Source organism: Globicephala melas, chromosome 1, assembly GCF_963455315.2.
Source record: "Globicephala melas chromosome 1, mGloMel1.2, whole genome shotgun sequence".
Taxonomy (NCBI): Eukaryota; Metazoa; Chordata; class Mammalia; order Artiodactyla; family Delphinidae; genus Globicephala; species Globicephala melas.
Genome location: NC_083314.1, coordinates 180,454,966 through 180,473,440, shown reverse-complemented (window position 1 = coordinate 180,473,440; position 18,475 = coordinate 180,454,966). Strand labels below are relative to the sequence as shown.

The window sequence follows — 18,475 nt, the reverse complement described above, 5'->3', positions numbered from 1 at the left end:
ATTATCTCGTTCATTCTCAGCAACAGCCTTATAGAATCGATGCTCTGCTTTATTCTGTCTTTCCAGTGGTGGGTAATTTGGCCCAAGTCACACAGCTGCTTCAATCCCACCAGGTGGCCTTCAGAATTCTTGCTGTGGACACTTAATGTCTCCCCAGCCCCCAAAGACATAAAGACGTAACGATTTATACTATGGGAGTAAACAGCATAAAATGAGGTCAGGAGAGAACCATGTTTGTCCAGGGCTTTATTGGGTTCAAAGCATTTTCATGTAGTTTGTCAAAGGTCCACTAGTTTCTATTATTATTGCCATTTTATAGATGAGAAAAATCAGGCTGAGACCTGCCCAAAGGTACAGAGGGTCACAAACCCGGCCCATTGTCCCCAGATTCAGAGCTCTCCCACTGCCCTCACTTGGACACGGGTGTGCTTCAAGGTTGGACTGCCAGGTGCTGGCGGGGGGCTGTGAACAGGAAGAGTTAGGGCAAAGTGGAAGAGGAACTTATGCTAGAGAAACCAGCTTAGCCTGGAGAACTGCCAGGTCCGCACGAGGAGGCCTCAGAATGGGTGAAAGGCGAGAAGCATGCGTCAGAATGGACAAGTTGGGACAGCAGCTTCATCCTGGAGATGAGGGCTGAACCGAGGACCCAGCAATGGGTTAACCTGCCTGACAAATACCTGTTAACAACCTACTAGAGTCGCACACAACAGGGCTTGGAGAACAAGGGCAAGCACCAGAATGGCCCTGGGGAAAAGGTACTGGGCTGCCTGGCGACACAGGATTTACCCCAGTCCCAACCCGCCCCCTCCTGTCAAAGCTGGAAGTAGTGGCTATACGCATGGAGTCTGGGGTCAGACAACCTGGGTCCAAGTTCCGGCTGTACCATGCCGACCTTTAGCAAACTAGGTAACCCCCACTTCCTCATCTGTAAAATGGGGATAATAACATACTTAGCTCACACATGACTGAAGATGGTGTACATAAAGTACTACGCACCTGTACACACATAACACCCACCCAAGACACATTCACTGTGTTATTAAGACTGGGACACCAGGACTTCCCTGGCGGTGCAGTGGTTAAGCCTCCATGCTGCCAATGCAGGGGGCGCAGGTTCGATCCCTGGTCGGGGAACTAGGATCCCACACACCGTGCGGCCAAAAGATTAAAAAAAACAATCCTTTATGCGGGTGTCACCTGCATAAAAGATGTTTGCGAAAACCCACCTCCTTCCATGGCCAAGGCCGAGGGCCCAGAGGAGGAAACTCTCAGAGGCTCTGGGGCTGTGCAGGTGCGGCGGGGCTCCCACAGGTGTGCCAACAAGGCGGCCACCTGCTGCACACCCTCCTCCTTCCCTGACTTCTCCGCCCCCGCCGCTCGGAAACCGTCCGTGAGGCTCAGTTCCAAGCCAAAGCGATGCACTGGCTGTATTCAAAAGGCATTTTACTGCCCTTGTCCTTTGATGAGGACTTTCTTTAAATTAGGACTAGCAGTCATGGTGCCCCAAGCCCCCAAGTCTTGTAAACACCACTCATCGCCCCAGAAGAGAAAGTTGCTTCATTGGATGGAGAAGTGTTTTTGGTTTTGTTTTTTTTGTTGTTGGGGGGGGGTGGTTGGCAGGATCTCAGTCCCGAAGCAGGGATTGAACCCGGGCCACAGCAGTGAAAGCCTGAAATCCTAACCACTAGACCACCGGGTAACTGCCAGAAGTGTTTTCTAACCATGGCCTCAGGATAGTCTAGGCGTAGCTCATCCTCCAAAACAGGAGTGGGCAGCCAGGAGAGAGCGAGCGAGCCAGAGAGACAGAGAGAGGAGGAGCGGGGGAGGGAAAGAGACTGCGAGGGCGGGGCCGGTGGGTGATGGGGGGCGGTCCCCTGGGGCCCAGCGAGCTCCCCTGCTCCGGAAGCCGCCACCACTGAACCAGGTGCCCAGGAGGGATCGTTTTCCCTGTCACAAAGGGCCCTGTTCAAAGGCAGGAGCAGCCTGGATAGCACTCACAGGTGCTATTCACTGCGGGGCCAGGGAGAAGGCTTCATTCATTCTCCGCCACCCTCCCCCCAGGCCTGGGAAACACCAGCAAGTGCAGGTGCCCTGCCTCCCTCCTCAGCCCACCCTGGCCTCCCCCAGGCTCAGCCTGGCCCCCAGCTGTCTCAGGCCTCAGCAGTCCCAAGCCTGAGGTCCGGGTCTTTGCTGGCCCCTGCCCTGTACCTAGGAAGGTGGACCCAGAAGGTTGCCTGCTGTGTGGGCTGACAGACCCCGGGAGACCCAGGCCTGCCCCCACAGTGTTCCCCCTTCCCCTGCTGAAGTAGCCTAATTCCCATCAGACAGCGCTGGGAGACTCCTCCCTCCCGGCTCCAGTGCCAGGCTCTCTTCTGGGGGCTGGGCAGGTGGTATCCGGGCCAGCCAACCCCTCCCTCTGCACGATGGCCCAGCTTAGAGGAGCTGATTAAGTCCAAGGTTAGCTACCGACAGTGCCACTCACAACACCGGCTGGGGGTGGGGAGATTCTATACATCATTTCCCTAACATGAGTCCCTTGACACGTAGCTTTTGGCTAACACAGCTGTCTTTTTTTGTCTTTCTCTCAAGAACTGTAATTTCCTTCCTGGAAAAGGAAGTTACAGAGAAGGGCAGACCAACTCAATATAAGGCTGCGCATAAATTACCTGAAGGTAGAATGGGCTATCTTGTGAGGTAGTGAGTTCCCCAGTCCTACAGGGTATTCAAGCAAAGGCCAGACAAGCCCTTTCTGAGATGCTTCAGAGGGGACTCACACATCTGGCTACTACATGGGCTGCCAGACAACCTCCAACATCTCTTCCAACCCTAAGATTTAATTTTGTCGATTGTGCCGTCAGTCCCCATGTTCTATAAACCTCATAGCATTCAGCACCCAGGGAAACTCTTTGAAAAGGAAATAGAAGGACTGAGTCCATGTAAGCAGAAAAAAAATAAATAAAGACCTAAAATGGGACGATGAAGGGTGGAAATGAAAAATTCTAGAAAATGCTTCCAAAGCAAAAATTCCTCAAGCAGAAATGACTTTAGCTTCCGAACTTGAATATACAGCCAAACACCAACGGATCTTGTTTCTGGGACGATGGACGGATGGATAGTCTGTTTGGACTTTTGTTACAAGCATTCTAAGACCACTGCCATCACACAGGATGTTGGGGTGTCTGGATAGACGGGGTGCTCAGTGTCTGCTTGAGAGCATGGAGTGGGGAGGCCACGTCTGAGGATTACTGACCTCAGCCCAACTAGGACAATACTGGGAACCTCCAGGTCAAAAAGGGGGCTCACCCTTCCTACAGACGTGTCAGCTGGGGTGGGTAGATCTGGGAATTCTCCCAAACCCCCGGCTCCACTCCAGGTCATAGACAATTCAACTAGCAAACATGGTGTTTTCGCCCCTCCTCGGGGAGGGCGGGCCCCAGCAGCAGAGTCCACGTGATGCGGGGAAATCAGCTCATGAGCCAAACTATTAAAAATCTTTATTGTTAATTATTTTCTTCAACAGAAATATTTTTAGTTGAAATACGAAGCCACAGCAACATTTCCACTTTTCTTCTGCAGAAGATGAGACAGATCAGGGCCATCGCAAGTTACAAGAGGGAGGCCCATGACCCTGACAAGGACAGACTGGGGCAGGAACACACCGTCAGCCAGGACTCGGACCCTTGACGGGGGCTACAGGTACAAGGAGAGGGGCCAGCCGGCAACACTGGCAAAGACAGCTGATAACAGATGTTACAACCTGGGTGGTGGGGGGAGACTGAACAAAACTCACCTTTCCCCAGGGGCTCAGCTGGAGCTGCGGGCCACTGAGCTGGGAACGAGTACAGACACACATGTGTGTGTACACGCACTGCCCCCCCTGGAGGAGGATGCTCTCAGGCCCCTGCTGGGGTCCACAGTCCTTGTCCCCTGGGGATCAACGGCCTTTTCAGACTAATGGCCAGCTAGCCAGGGCGGGGGGCCCCTGTGTGTAGGAGGATGGGGTGTCTAGGTCGTGTCAAGTCCTCCGCTGGGGCAAGGCTCAGAGGAAGCTCAGAGCACAGTGTGAACGGCCACGGGGCCATGGGGCTCCCGGGGGCTGGGGCCCGGGACACGCTGGCGTTCAGCTCCCTTGCTCCACGACAGCCCCAAGCCCCGAGAAGGGGGAAGTTTGGCCCTGAGCGTCTTCTCCTGGCTCTGGGTACCTGGGGTGAGAAGGAGACCTCAGCCATCTACTACCTCCGGGATGGGGGTGGGAGGTCGCGGCGGGGGCGTGGGGAGGCTTCCCCTCCCCAGGCCCGCATCTTCCTCCAACTCCCCACCCAGATTCCACTCCCGCGAGAGATGCAGGGAGCAGGACAGGCCGCCTCCAGGGGGAGGAGGGCAGGTGGGAAGACTTGGGGCTCCTGCAGCCCTTCAAAGACCACTGCTCTGCAATGTCTTTCTGGGGGCGGGGTTGAGGGCCAGCCGGGTGGCACTCGCTCACTGAAGACCCAGCCAGCGGTCCCAGTGGGCACTTCATAAATAATGACACTGTCCCTTCCAGGCTGCTGCGGAGAGAGACCCTTCTGAAGGCAGTGCAGTGAAGGGCACGGCCTCGGATGATAGAGCTCCCAGGGCTGGTCAGGACCCACTGCGCTGGCAGCACACACCTCGGGAGGAGGCTGGGGGAGGTGGGAGGGTGCGTTTCGCGCCAAAGGCCTCCTGGGCCTTGTGAGCCAAGCTGGGGCCTTTGTGGGCGTTCTGGGCTCTCGGGCAGAGACCTCTGCTATGTTTCGGGGTCTCAGAGCTGGGCAGCTCCTGCCCCTTATAAGAGGAGCCCCCACCATGAGGCCTCAGGAAGTTGAATATGGAGGGAATGGCTCAGCGCGGGCAGGCTGGAGAGGCCCGGATGGTGCGTGTGAGCGATTCCATTCTCACCAAGGGATGCTGGCTGGTTGCCAACTCATGAAGTGATGCGTGTAAATCCTGGCTAATGGTCACCTCTAAGCTCTGGGCTGCTCGTTCAGGACAACACAAACCTCCTTGGGGCCCTGTTTTCCAGCTGTGGGCCCTGCTTGGCGTCCTAGGGGTCCCCTCGCTGATGGAGCCTGGTGTGGTCATTAAAGCAAAAGCACTCTCTAGGTGGACCCCCGGGCTGGAGAGGGCCCGCACGCAGCAGGGCGTGGGCAGCCCATGGCAACAGGAGTCATGGGTGAGCCAATGGGAAACCAAACACACATATCGAAAGCCAATCAAATGCAAACACAAACAAAAAACACGTCAAAGCAGCAGCAGCAAGCTCTTTGCGTAATAAATATTGCAAAGCGCACTTGGTTTCTTTCTTTCTTTCTTTTTTCAAGTCGAATATAACAACCAACGTCCCAAACCCTGTTTTCAACATTCAAAAGAGAGGAGCTGTTGCCATCAGCAGGACACCTGCAGCCAATCAAAGAAAAAAAACCGTTTCCCATTAGCCAGCCAATCAAAATCCTTTTCCAGTTTAAGCAGCCAATCGGACCTCTTCACATTCCTAAAAAGTGACCGAAATAAAGCACCAGAGCTCGGAGAGCTTCCTGAGAAGCCATACACCGAGGCGCATTTTTTTTTTTTTTTAAATAAGAGTCAGAAATAAAAAGGTTTGCGTTGGTCGAGATTTAAAAATAAAAAGGTTTCTTCCCGCAGCCAATCATGAGTCCGTCCCTTTAAGCCAATCGTAACTGCACCACTGGTGTCTCCCTGGAGGATTCTGAGTGGCCGTGGGGCGGGACGGGAAGGGGTGGGGTGAGGGGGTCGGGGTAGGGAAGGTGACCCTCTGCCACTCAGCCGGTGAGGTCCACACAGATCTCCTGGCCTTTGCCAGCCTCCAGGGTATTCCAAGGGGTTTGCAGCTACTGCCTCCGGTCCTCCGTCTCCGACCTGGAAAACGCCATCACCACATCCTCTGCACCTGCAGACCAGGGCGAAAGAATTGCTGCTGGATGGTCCTCTGGCCCTGGGCTGCAACCTGGGACAAGGCGAGGAGGCTGCGGCCCCCGATGCAGTGTCAGTCAGTCCACTGTAGCGGGGTGCTTTCCGAGAACAAAGTGCTTCTGGGGGAGCCCACCTCCCCTCTGGTCCTGGGCCTCCCCTACAGCCTGGCCAGGGTAGGCCAGCAACCCTGCTGCACGGCTGTGGGCTGCAGGCCGCAGGGGCGAGGCTCAGAGGCTTGCTCAAGGCTACACGGTGAAGAGGTGAGCGTGCCAAGAACCCAGGCTGCTGTCCTGGAGCAGGGCTCTGCTTGTGACCCTTGCTCCAAGGTCACCAAAGCCGGGGGCCCTTGGGAACCTCTCTCTTCCTTCTTAAGACTCTTGTTTTGATCCCTTTGGAGGATCTTGCTCATAATTCCTAACAGCCAGTCCTCTTTGCCCAAACCCAGCACCTGCTCAGGGGAGCGCGGCCAGGCCCATTTCCAGCCCGTGGTCGGCCCGGCTCCCATGGAGACAGATAATGGCCATAATCTTTTTGTTGTTATTTTTAATGGTGGATTTGAGGATTCTGGTCCAGGCACTCATGAAATCACTTCCTTTGTCTTGTTTTCCATAAGACAGGCTCTGACATGCAGCCAGAAAAGGCAGGAAGGAGGGAAAGAGCCTGAAATGCTGACCTGCCTCCCCCACCTGAAGCTGCTGGGCAGGAAGGACTGAGTGGCAGACCCTGCAGGGCAGGTGAGGTGACCTGCAGGTCCCACCCCACCTCCTGGGCCCGGACCCTGCCTGGGCCCTGCCACTTTCTCCCCTTTCCCCCTGCCCCCCCCCTTTTTTTTTTGGCTGCACAGCATATAGGATCTTAGTTCCCCAACCAGGGATCAAACCCGTGCCCCCTGCAGTGGAAACACGGAGTCTTAACCACTGGACCCCCAGGGAAGTCCCGCTCTCCCCTTTCTCTAAAGGATCGTTCTTGGTAGCACCCTGAACGTGAAGTAACAGTCAGTTGCCCATGGCCTTTTAGACAAACTTCTCTTCTGTTCTGCTGGAGGACTTCTTCCCAGGGAGGGGGATCGGAGCAGCAGAAACAGGAAAGGCCACTGAGGGGCGCGCGGGCAGCGGGGCGCGGTGGGGCGGCGGACATGTGAAACGGAGTCAGGGAGAGGGCAGGACGCCACCACGGCCGGCCCCCACCCCGGGGCGTGGTGTCGGCCACCTCCGTCCACGCCACAGGGAGTCACCCCTTCCCACTGGCAGCCTCGTCCTGACCTCCTTCCTAACTGCCCTGCCACACGGAGGAGGCACGCAGGCATGGGTGCTGTAGAAGGAGGGCCTGTCCACAAGGATGTAACATTACAGGCGTGTCCTTCGGTTTGGGGCACCAGAGGGCCAAGGTGCTACACAGGGGAGTAACCGTGCCACACATGCCCCATCTGCCTTGATGGGGTTCTGCTGTTACCAGTACAACCTCTATTCCTGCAAAGGGGAACGAGCTTCTAGAAAGGAGCTCAAATCATCCGACTTCTTGGGATTGGGCTCCTTTGCTTGGGAAGCCCTACCAGTCCTTCCCCTGTCGTCCCGGGAACATTCTGTTCTCGCCTCAGTCCTCGGACCACGCAATACCACTGCGGCAGAATTTTCCTAGCAACCACAGAATCCAAGGTTACATCATACCCTGCACGGCAGCTGAGCTGGTTACCTAACAGATGCCGGCTTTTCCCGAGTGCCGCCTCTCCAGCTCGCTGAGGAGGAGGGGGCTGAAGAGAGACCACGAAAGGGGACTTGTGAGCAAAAGATGCAATGAACAGGGACAGCCCACTCACTTCTTTCCTTGCCTGTATCGTGGGCTTTCTCGAAGGGACCTTGGGCCTCTGTGCTGAGCTGCAGGCACAAAAATAGCACCAGCTGCCCCAGGAAGGAAGAGTGAGTCTGCAGAGGGAATGGCCACTGGCTCCTTGGAGGAGCCCAGACTCGGGGGCTGCCCAGTGTGTGTAGCTGGGCTACACCCTGAGAGGTGGAGAAAGAAGTCACCTCCTCAAGGTCATGCAGGGACTCCAACAACTATTTAGCAAGACACCTGAGGCAGTGCTGCAACGCCAGCTGGTGGCCCCATCCCTGGCTGGGGTGGGGAAGGCTAGGAATCTGCAGCTCCCATTTATAGAGCCTCCCACTCTGCTGCTAGCTGGGTGCGGAAAGGGCCCACAGAGCTGCTGCCCATCCGTACTGTGTTCTGTTCCTAAAGGACTTGCTGTTTTCCAGGCCTCACCACCAGGGATCTGCTTTCCTTTGGGGCCCGAGCGGGGGCAGGCTCTTCCAGAGCATTGTCTGACCTGTCCTTATCACTGGCTGGCCTGGTACTCATCATTCAACAAGAGCCTGACCTGAGCTCACAGGCCTCTGGGCGAGGATGCTGCCCTTCCCTTTCCTCTTTTCCATGGAACTTGGGCCAGTTACCTAACAGGGAGGGTGAGCTGCTTAGTTAGTTATTAAGATTCAAGCTCTTAGAGCCTGAGAGCCAGGAGGGGTCTCCAAGGTTAACCCTCATGGTCCCTCCTTCTCCCTTAAAGGCTAGGATGTGGGGGTTCCTCAGATGCTCTCACTGTCCTGGAAACGCAGGACTCACAACAGGAAGATGTTACAAGGAAGCCAGCAGGCCGAGCCCACCGCCTCTGCGCCGTCAGCTAGGTTTACTATCCTGTTTTACCGACAAGGCTGGTCCACCCCACTGGTACCTCTGCTGACGCTGTCTGCACTTGGGTTCAGAGTTTGTCCTTTCTGTTTGTCCTTTCCCACCAGATGCCATGAGCACAGGAGGGGAGAAGATGATCAGTCTCTCCTGTTCCACACTCTCTGACCCATTAAAAGATAAAGCCAAAACCAGATGAAGACATCGCAAGGAAAGAGAACTACAGACCAGTCTCTCTTATGAATATAGATACTCATAATACCTATGATATGCAAAAATACTCACAAAATACTAGCAAATGGAATACATCAACATATAAAAAGGATTATTTACTCTGACCAAGTGACATTTATCCCAGGAATGCAAGGTTGGTTTAATATCCAAAAATCAATTAATGTAATATATCCTATCAATAGAAAAAAGGACAAAAACCATATAATCATCTGAATAGACATAGAAAACACATCTGGCAAAATTCAATACCCCTTCATGATAAAAACACCCAACACACTAGGAATAAAAGTGAACTTCCTCAATCTGATAAAGGGCATTTACTAAAAACCCACAGTTATTATCATACTTAATGGTGAAAGATTGAAAGCTCTCCCCCTTCAAGATTAGGAACAAGAAAACAATGTCCACTCTCACCATTTCTATTCAATACTGTGTTGAAGGTTTCTATCCAGGGCAATTTGGCAAGAAAAAGAAATAAAAGGCATCCAAATTGGAAAGAAGTATTGATAAAACTGTATTTGTAGATGACATGGATCTTACATATAGAAAATCCTAAGGAAGCCACTAGAAGACTATTAGAACTAATAAACAAGTTTAAGTTGCAGGATATAAGGTCAATGTACAAAAATCATTTGTATTTCTATAAACTAGAAATGACTAATCTGAAAATGAAATTAAGAAAACAATTTCATTTACAGTAGCAGCAAAAATAATAAAATACTTAGGAATAAATTTAACAAATGAAGTATGAAATTTGGACTCTAAAAAGAACAAAACATCAATGTCTTAAAACATCGCCGGATGAAATTCAACACAATTTCTATCAAATCCCCGCTGCCTTTCTTGCAGAAACTGACAACCTGCTCCTAAAATTCATATGGAAACGCAAAGGATGCAGAAGAGCCAAAACAATCTTGAGAAAAAAGAACAAGGTTGGACCCACACTTTTGAATTTCAAAACTTACTACAAAGCTACTGTAAACAAGTTTGGGTGGAAATTGGCATAGATCAATGGAATAGAATTGAGAAGCTGGAAATCAACCTTCCCATTTATGGTCGATTAAGTTTTGACAAAGGTGCCGAGGGTTCAATGGGAAAGAACTGAACAAATGGTACTGGGACAACGAAATATACTCCCATGTAAAAGATGAAGTTGAACCCTTACCTTGCACCATATACAAAAATTAACTCAAAATGGAGGAATGACCTAAATATAAGAGCTGAAGTTATGAAACTCTTAGAAGAAAACACAGGAGTAAATCTTCGTAGTCTTGGGTTAGGAAATGGTTTCTTAGATATGACACCCAAAGCACCATCAACGAAAGAAAAAAATAAATAAATTGGGCTTTATCAAAGTTAAAAGCCTTTTTTTCTTCTCCCCACAATTTGGCCACGCCGCATGTGGGATCTTAGTTCCCCGACCAGGAATCAAACCCGCACCCCCTTCATTGGAAGCGTGGAGTCTTAACCACTGGACCACCAGGGAAGCCCCCAAAGTTAAAAGCTTTTATGCTTCAAAAAACACTATCAAAAAAATTGAAAAGACAACCTACAGAATGGGAGAAGATATCTGCAAATCATATATCTGGTAAGGGACTCCTATCTAGAATATATAAGTAACACAATTCAATAATAATAAAAAGTCAAACAACTCAATTTTTTAAATGGGCCAAGAACTCGAATAGACATTTCTCCAGAAAAGATATATGAATGGTCAACAAGGGCATGAAAAGACGCTCAACATCATCAGTCATTATGGAAATGCAAATCAAAACCACAATGAGACACCACTTCATACCCAATGGACAGCTGGAATCAAAAAGACAGACAATAACAAGCATTAGCAAGGATGTGGAGAAATTTGAACCCTCAGACTTTGCTGGTGGAATGTCAAATGGTGCAGCCCCACGCCTGCCCCACCTGCAGCCTGCCCCATCTCAGCCCATGGCACCTCCATCCCCTGGTTGCTCAGGTCAAAAACCCTGGGGTATTCCCGATTCCCTGTCTCGCACACACACTCCACGTATAACACATCAGCAAATCCCGCTGGCTGTGCTTTTAAAATGTATCCTGAATACATTACCATTTCCCCTACTACCACTCTGGTCCAGGCCACCACTACCCCTCTCACTAGCCTCCTGTACCCTCTTTTCCTGGATCTCCCCTCTCTGGACCCCGAGGGTCCATTCTCCACATAGCAGTCAGAAGGAAGTTCTTAAAACTATGAGTCAGATCCTGCCACTCCTTTGCTCAAAACTCTCCAAAGGTGGTTTATTGTAAGATTTCTCATCATACTCAAGGGAAACTCCAAACTCCACACCGTGGCTTCAAGACCCACCATGATCTGGCCTCTCGCTGTCTTTTCACCCCTTTTTATATGCCTCCTCCCACGCCCCGCTCCGCTCCAGCCACATGGGCTCCTGGCTGTTCTTCAGGCACAGGCACTTGCAACCCAGGACCTTTGCACCTGCGGTTTCCTTTGCCTCAATGCTCTGCTCACAGGTCTCGCACTTCATGCCAGTCTGTGTAAAATCACCTCCCCAGGCCCTCACTGACCACAGCATCTAACACAGTGATACAGGACGAATCGTTACAGGTGAGGAGCCTGACGCTCAGAGAGATGAAGCAACTCAGTGAATCAGAGGCAGAGGGAGGACCCGACGCAGACTCCGAAGACCAAGCTACACTACATGTTTTGTCGTTTTCTATTAGGAAAAGGAAGTATCGGTCCTGCTCCAGTTACCCTGAGCACTGGGGCTGCTCAGGCCTCCTGGCAGAGAATGCAGTAATCCATCTGCTCCCATTAGAATGGAACCAAGACCCAGGATTTATAAAGCAACACCAGAGCAGCCCTGGGGTATCTTGGAGAAAATTCAACATGGAATCCAGAAGACCAACCTGGGAGGAGCCCAGACGCCCACCCCCTGCCTCCGCCTACTGTTCTGCCAGGTGCCCCCCTAGTCCCATGGCTCCCCTGCCACGGGGAGCAGGGCCAAGGCGCTGGAGAGGGCACAGCTCTCTGAACCAGGGCAGGGCACCGAGGGGGCCATCCCACCCCACGGCCCGTGCCAGCTCTGCCCCTTTAATGGAGTCCAGTCAAGTGACTGGGGAGAGAAAAATGACAAATATTCAGGAGCTTAGAAAAGGGAGGCTGGCCCCTAGCTGGGGGCGGGAGACAGACAATGGGGTCACTGGTCTGTTTGCAAGCTCAGGATGAATTCACACCAGCAGAATCACAAGCCCAGCCCAGGCTCCACACACCAGCACCACCCTCAGCCCACGTCCCGCTCACCGAAGGGAACCAGCATGCTGCCATCGGGAAGCCAGCTCACTACAGGGTGCTGGGGCACAGCGGGCAGGGAGCAGTGTGGTTTGGAGAAAGGCCCAGGAATGAGAAAAAACAGGAAAGAGGAACAGGGAGATGGCTGCAGCCCTAAGGTGATGGACGGAGTAAGGGTACACCCGGCCGCTATTTCTCAGACCTGGCCGGAGACATCCTAGTGGAGCCCTTTGCCCTTTTCCAGGAAAGGCACAGACCCTGGAGCTCACATGGAGCTGGGCCTGGCTCCAGGGCGGACGAGGACTGCTCCAGACACCACCACCACCCCCTCTCCAGGAGGGACCCCGCGGAGAGAGAGACCAGGCAGCGGAAGGAAGGGATGAAGCCTCCTCGGGCAGCAGGGATGTGCTAACCGTGCTGGTCCAGCCTACAGCTCAGCAAAGCGCCTGGCTGCGGGGGGACAGGCTGCGGAGAGCTCTTCCAGCTCCTGCAGAGTCCAGCCGGGAGGAGTGGATGCTCACAGGTGGCCGGAGAGAGGCAACAGCCCTGAGAGTAGACCCTCCCCGGGAAACCAACACAAGGTAACAAAAGCCTGGGCCAGCTTCCAAAGCCTTCCAGCCCCGGTGCCCCACAGTTCAGGACACAGCCCGGTACAGATGTCACCAGATAAAAGGCGGGGACTCCCAGCACCAGCACCAGCCATAAGTGGGGACACCCACGTCACCCGATGCAGGGTCATGGGCTCCTGCAAGGGCGGCAGCACCCCAGCCTCTCTGAAAGCCTCACGCCCATCCCTGGCCGGAGCTGAGCACAACTACTCCATGCTGGGCTCGGGCATCTCAGCCTCCTGACCTCCTAATGGGCCTAACACCCTCCCAATGAGGGCAAATGACTGGGGCCTGGAAAACTCCGTATCCTCCACGCACACGGCTGACCAGCTGGAGAGGAAACACGGCCACACGCACCAAAGCGTCCAGGGAATGATTCCCATTCCCGACGTCTGCCCCTTGTCTGACCACGTGGTTTTCGGCTTTGGTGCTTCCTCTTTGCCCCCTGAGCTCACTTTCTTGCTGTGCATACCCACCAGCATCTGCTACTCGGCTACCCACCTACCCAAAAACTGCACGGCTCAGCTACTGGCTCTGGGGAGATGAGCCAGGCAGCGAGGCTCCCAGGAAAACAGGTCCCAGACACTCCTACAAGGGCAAACGTCTCCACGGGGGTGAAACTCGGGCACCATCCTGGACTAGGTCTCCCTCCAGACAGCCCCAAACCTGCCTGGCGGCACGTGCTGCTTTTAGCAGCCGTAGCCTAGGAGCCCAGGGCTGCTACACAGCTCAGCTCTGCCACCCAAAGCTCCCAGACGATGGCTTTTACCCAGAGACAGCACGACACTGGTCGCCAAGGTCTCAGCAGCCAAGGCAGGCTCCAGGCTTGGTGGTACCTGGGCCCAGGTGGGAGGCGGCTCCTGGCAGGGGTCCTGGGCCTCCTGACAGACCAACGAGCGCCTCCCCAGGCTTGGGCTCCCTTGGTGGATCACGGTACCTGGACCTGGGTCTGACCCCTGCCTACCCGTGCGATACTGGGCAAGTCCCTGCACATCCACCTGCGTTTCCTCACCTGCAAAACACACGTATCCTGCCCATCTGACTGACCTGCATAATGTCCGCAGCATAAAGCATCACAAACAGCATCTTGTGGGGTTACCCCTCAGGGTTCTAGTACACCTGCTCTGCTCTAGTCCCACGTGCCCCAAACCCACCTCACCCCCCCATACCCCACTGAGCCCAGCACACACATCCTACCTCTGGGGCTTTCTAGGGGGGTTCCCTTCCCTCAGGGTCAGTCATCCTGTGATCTGCACCCAAAATTCTTTACGTGTTTGCCTGTGTTTCCATCTGCCCTGCTGCGCTGGCAACTCGAGGCCGGGGGCGGTCGCCTGGCACCCAGATCAATGGGCTACTGTGAACAGGACAGTGCCATCGCTGGCCCAACTGGCCTTGATGCTCTTCCCCGGGACAGAGGTCTGCCTCTTCTGGGTGTCAGGAGTGGGAGCAGAGGTGCACAGGGGCTTGGAGGCCCCTGCTCTCAGCTCTAAAGGAAGGTCAAGGCAGCCCTTCACCGGCCGGAACCAGAGGCCGAACTGAGCGACCAGCTCTGCTCTTCAGCTCTTTCCCTTTCTTGGGGTTATTTATTTCAATTAATTTTTATTGGAGTATAGTTGCTTTACAATGCTGTGTCAGTTTCTGCTGTGCAGCAAAGTGAATCAACCATCGTATATATATCTCCCCTCTTTTTTGGATTTCCTTCCCATTTAGGTCACCGAAGAGTATTGAGTAGAGTTCCCTGTGCTATACAGCAGGTTCTCATTAGTTACCTATTTAATACACGGTATCAATAGTGTATATATAGTGGTATATATGGTGTCAGTAGTGTATATCCCAATCTCCCAATTCATCCCCCTCAACATGGGGTATTTTTTATTCTTTTTCCGTGACACAAGTTATCATGTACCAAGTCCTTCTGGTTGATTTTTCAGTCGGATTCAATGTATATGAGATTTTGGGTTCAATTTTATTATTATTAGGTTACAGGTAATTCTCATGAAAGTGTTGATTAAAGTTTAAAAAGATTAGCTTCCCATCCCACTGACTGGAATTCTCCCGGGGCCTGACAGTAATTTCAGTCCAGAGTTGGTTGTCACCTGGAGCCTCTGGGAGAGAAGCCTCAGAGCCGCACGTGAGCAGATGGGGGTCCCGGGACCCCGGCAGCTGGTCCGCACAGAGGGGTAGCCTCGGTCTACACAGGGACCTGACAGACCCCACTCTGTGCCAGAGCTGGACCACGGGGAAATGTGAGACTGCGAGCACAGCACGGACCCTGGCCCCTCGGGGCTCCTGACCTGATGTGATAACCGCTACAGGGAAGGAAAGATCCGCAGGCAGTCCAGGAGCCAGAGGAGGGAAGCGGGCCGACCCTGGAAGGGCAGAGAGGGCGGCAGAGGAAGGGAAAGAGCAGAGGCCAGATGGTGTGGGAAGGGATTCCAGGAAGAATGCTGGCTGTGAAACAGAGATTGTGCCAGCACCCCACTCGAGGGCCGCTGAGAGGGTCAAGTGGGGTGATGAGCATAGGGGTGAGCTTGCTTGGTCCCTGGAAGAGCCGTGCACTGGGTGGGCCCTCTCCTTGGGCCGCTGGCTCCCTGCTGGGTTGCCCATGACCACAGCTATTTTAACAAGGTTCTCAGTGTAACCCTGAGACCAAATGACCTATTTTAGGCTTGCTGGCAGCGGACCCTGAGCCTGCAGCCTTGGCTTCCACAGGGGAAAGCCAGAAGAGCCCTGGGACCGCCCAGCTGGCTCAGGCTGGGGACCTTCCCTGGAAAGTCTCTTCGAGAAAGAGTGTGATCAGACAGAGGCTGGAACAGGCCTGGGGAGCCAGCGTGCCAGGGCCTGGGCCCTGGGCTCCAGGGCCAGAAAGAGGGGAAGAGAAAGGACGAGGGCTTCCTTAACAAAATGGGCCACATCAAGACAGGGTCCCTCCAGCCCCAGGACGGCTGGACAAAGGTCTATACGAAGCATGACTCGAGGATGGTAGTTCTGCAGGCGACTGGCCATGAGGAGGCCTTTGCCAAGTGTACCAGGGGCCTGGAACTGGCACTCGCCGCATCCGTCCCCGATGTGGTGCTGGGGCAGAGAGAGACCTGGAGCTCAAACAGAACCAGCACGTTCAAAGGCACCTGGAGGTGAAAGGCCCAGAAAAAGAAGGCAGCAGGAAATCCTTCCAATTTTCTCATGCCCTCCTGAAATACCATGCTAACTCCCTACAGCACACCTGCTCCTCTGGTAAAACACTGTTCTGCTTAAAAATGCACATGGCCTGTAAGCCACTCCTAGACGGTCTTTGTTTACCACACCCTGGACCCACATGGCCCGTTCTATGACCTTGAGCACCTTACTCAACCCCTCAGGGCCTGTTTTCTCATCGTGAAAGTGGGCCTGTGACAGTGGCTGCCTCACAGGGCTGTCATGAGGATTCTCTGGGATAACTTTAATGCTACCTGACATGGAACCTGGCACATAGGAGGAGCTCGATAAATTAAATTAATTATAATCAATAGCAAAAATGAAAAACAAATGTTGAGTAGTAAAGGATCAGGGGACTTCCCTGGTGGTCCCGTGGGTAAGACTCCTCACTCCCAATGCAGGGGGCCTGGGTTCGATCCCTGGTCGGGGAACTAGATCCCACGTGCACGCCGCAACTAAGAGTTCATGCGCCGCAACTAAAGATCCCACGTGCCGCAACTAAGACCCGGCGCAGCCACAAACAAAAAAAGGTAAAGGATCGGTCAAAAAATGATAGCACAGCCACATGGCTGCATATCACGTGACTGCTAAAATGTTTTCTTGAAAATCGTTTGAGGACATGGTAAAATTATCATAAGTGAAAACATGGATGTTAAAATGGATATTACAACGTTTACACTGTATGGTCTCAACTCTGAAAATGAAAATACATGCATATTTTTTAAAAAAGTCTGCTGGGAAATTAATGCAAGGGAATAGTGATTCTAGCTACACGGTAGGAGTCAATCCTCTAAGCTTTTCTGCTGTTTGTCTTTCCCAATGACTTTCCACAATGACTATGCATTCTTTCATAGCCAGGAAAAACGATCGACATATGTTATGGAGAGAACAGCACTGACAATAAGAAAGGCACGAACTCAGCATTCTGTTGAGCCTGCTTTGGAAGCTACTGCTCTCCGCCCCCGAGCCTCAAGCTGGGGCTTCTCAGCAAGGCGACCTTCCCAGAGAAGCAATGATTGCCTTTGGTTCAAAGTCAGTCCAGCGAGGATGTCGGGTCTGCTTGGCCACCCTGGGGACCAGGAGACAAGCGCTCCATGTTCCTGCCTTTTCGGGGGACTATGGGCTCCCAGACCCAGAGCCTGGTCCATTCATTCACCCAAGAACATGCTGGCGCTCTGGGGGGCCCAGCCCCACAAATACAAAGAGGGAAGCCACAAGGGGCTCAGAGTTGGTCAAGAGATGGACCAGGAGACAGTATGGGGAGTAGCAGGGCTGAGGTACACGTGTGCGGTGGGGATCACAGGAGGGCCTGGCCCCTGCCTGTAGGAGGCAGGGGAGGGGGTGGGCTCAGGGCTGGGCTCCTGGCAGCCGAGAGGCAAATGCAGGGATGGAAAGGCGTGAACGCACGAGGCCTGAGATGGGAGCTGAAAGCCATTCACTGTGGCTGTTTGTGGAGCATGAGGTCCTGGTGTCGGGTGGGCAGGGGTCCTGCTCATCACGCTAAGGGGTTTGGATTTTATCCTCAAGGCAGTAGAGAGCCACTGAAAGATTTTAAGTCGGGAAGAGACCCGCTGATGTAGCCATCGATACTCACTCTGGGTACAGGGTAGAAAGTGCACGGAGAGGGCAAGACGAGAAGTCAAGGTGCCAGTTAGGGGCTGTTTGTGGTGATCGAGACAAGAATTAACATGGGCTCAGACCAAAATGCGGGTTCAAACCAAGATGGAGAAGACAAAGCAGATGTGAGGAGCATTAAGGCGGGAGAATCAAGAGGACCTGGTAACCTCCTAGGTACCTGGGGAAGACAGGAGTCAGTGGCTGGTCCCCAGGACACTGGGTTCATGGGGTGGCACATCCTCACGACAGAGAATACAGGTGGGAGCACAGATCCTGGGGCGGGGAGAGGTTACGACCCTGAACGTGCTGAATGTGGGGCGTGTGCGGCCAGATGGCCAGTAGAGAGCGCGCATCAATCTGGGGGTCAGCAGGGGGTCTGGGCTGAGGGGGTGTATTTGGAAGGCATCGACCAGAGCTCTGTTGGGAGTCACGGGAGTGATGTGACCTCCCAGGGACAGCGTGTGACACTGAGAGGAGAGGACAAAATATGGAGAACACCAGCATGACCATGGTGAGGGGAAAGGAGGCACTGGGGGGGCGGGGGGTGGGAGGCAGTGAGCAGAGAGAAGCAGAAAATGGGGGAGGGGGGGTCTCATGGAAGACAAGGGAGGGAAAGGAGGGCCTCCAGAAGGAGGCTTTCGAGGGTGGTCTTGGAACAGCACAGCCCAGGCAGGTCTACCCACTGTCCAGTGCAGTACTGGGGGGCCTCTGGGGCCCTCTCCTGGAACCATTTGGTGAGGCGCTATGGTGCAGGCCCGTGCACTAGGGTCTCCAGCACCTACCTGGACCCAGCAGATACTGAACACGTGTTCACCGAGGGAAGAATGGGATGGGGGGCGGCCGGGAGGCGTGGGCTGAGGGATGCCCAGCTTGCTGCTCTCCTACCTGGGTCTGGGGAGGGCAAGCAGTGCTC

At 53.6% G+C, this 18,475-nt stretch overlaps 1 protein-coding gene across 3 annotated transcripts in view; it reads right to left on the bottom strand.

The window, feature by feature from the left end:
* Positions 1 to 18,475, bottom strand: part of LOC115864970 (beta-catenin-interacting protein 1) — a 152,403-nt gene that overhangs the window by 95,767 nt on the left and 38,161 nt on the right. Inside the window, exon 6 of one of the 3 annotated variants that reach the window (XM_060283379.2) lies at positions 3,478 to 5,926. The exons of the other annotated variants lie outside the window; for them this stretch is intronic. Within the exon in view, the coding sequence (XP_060139362.1) occupies positions 5,868 to 5,926 (59 nt within the window). The 3' untranslated portion in view covers positions 3,478 to 5,867. Of the gene's footprint in view, positions 1 to 3,477; positions 5,927 to 18,475 lie in introns of those variants that run through there. 3 annotated transcript variants of the gene reach the window in all.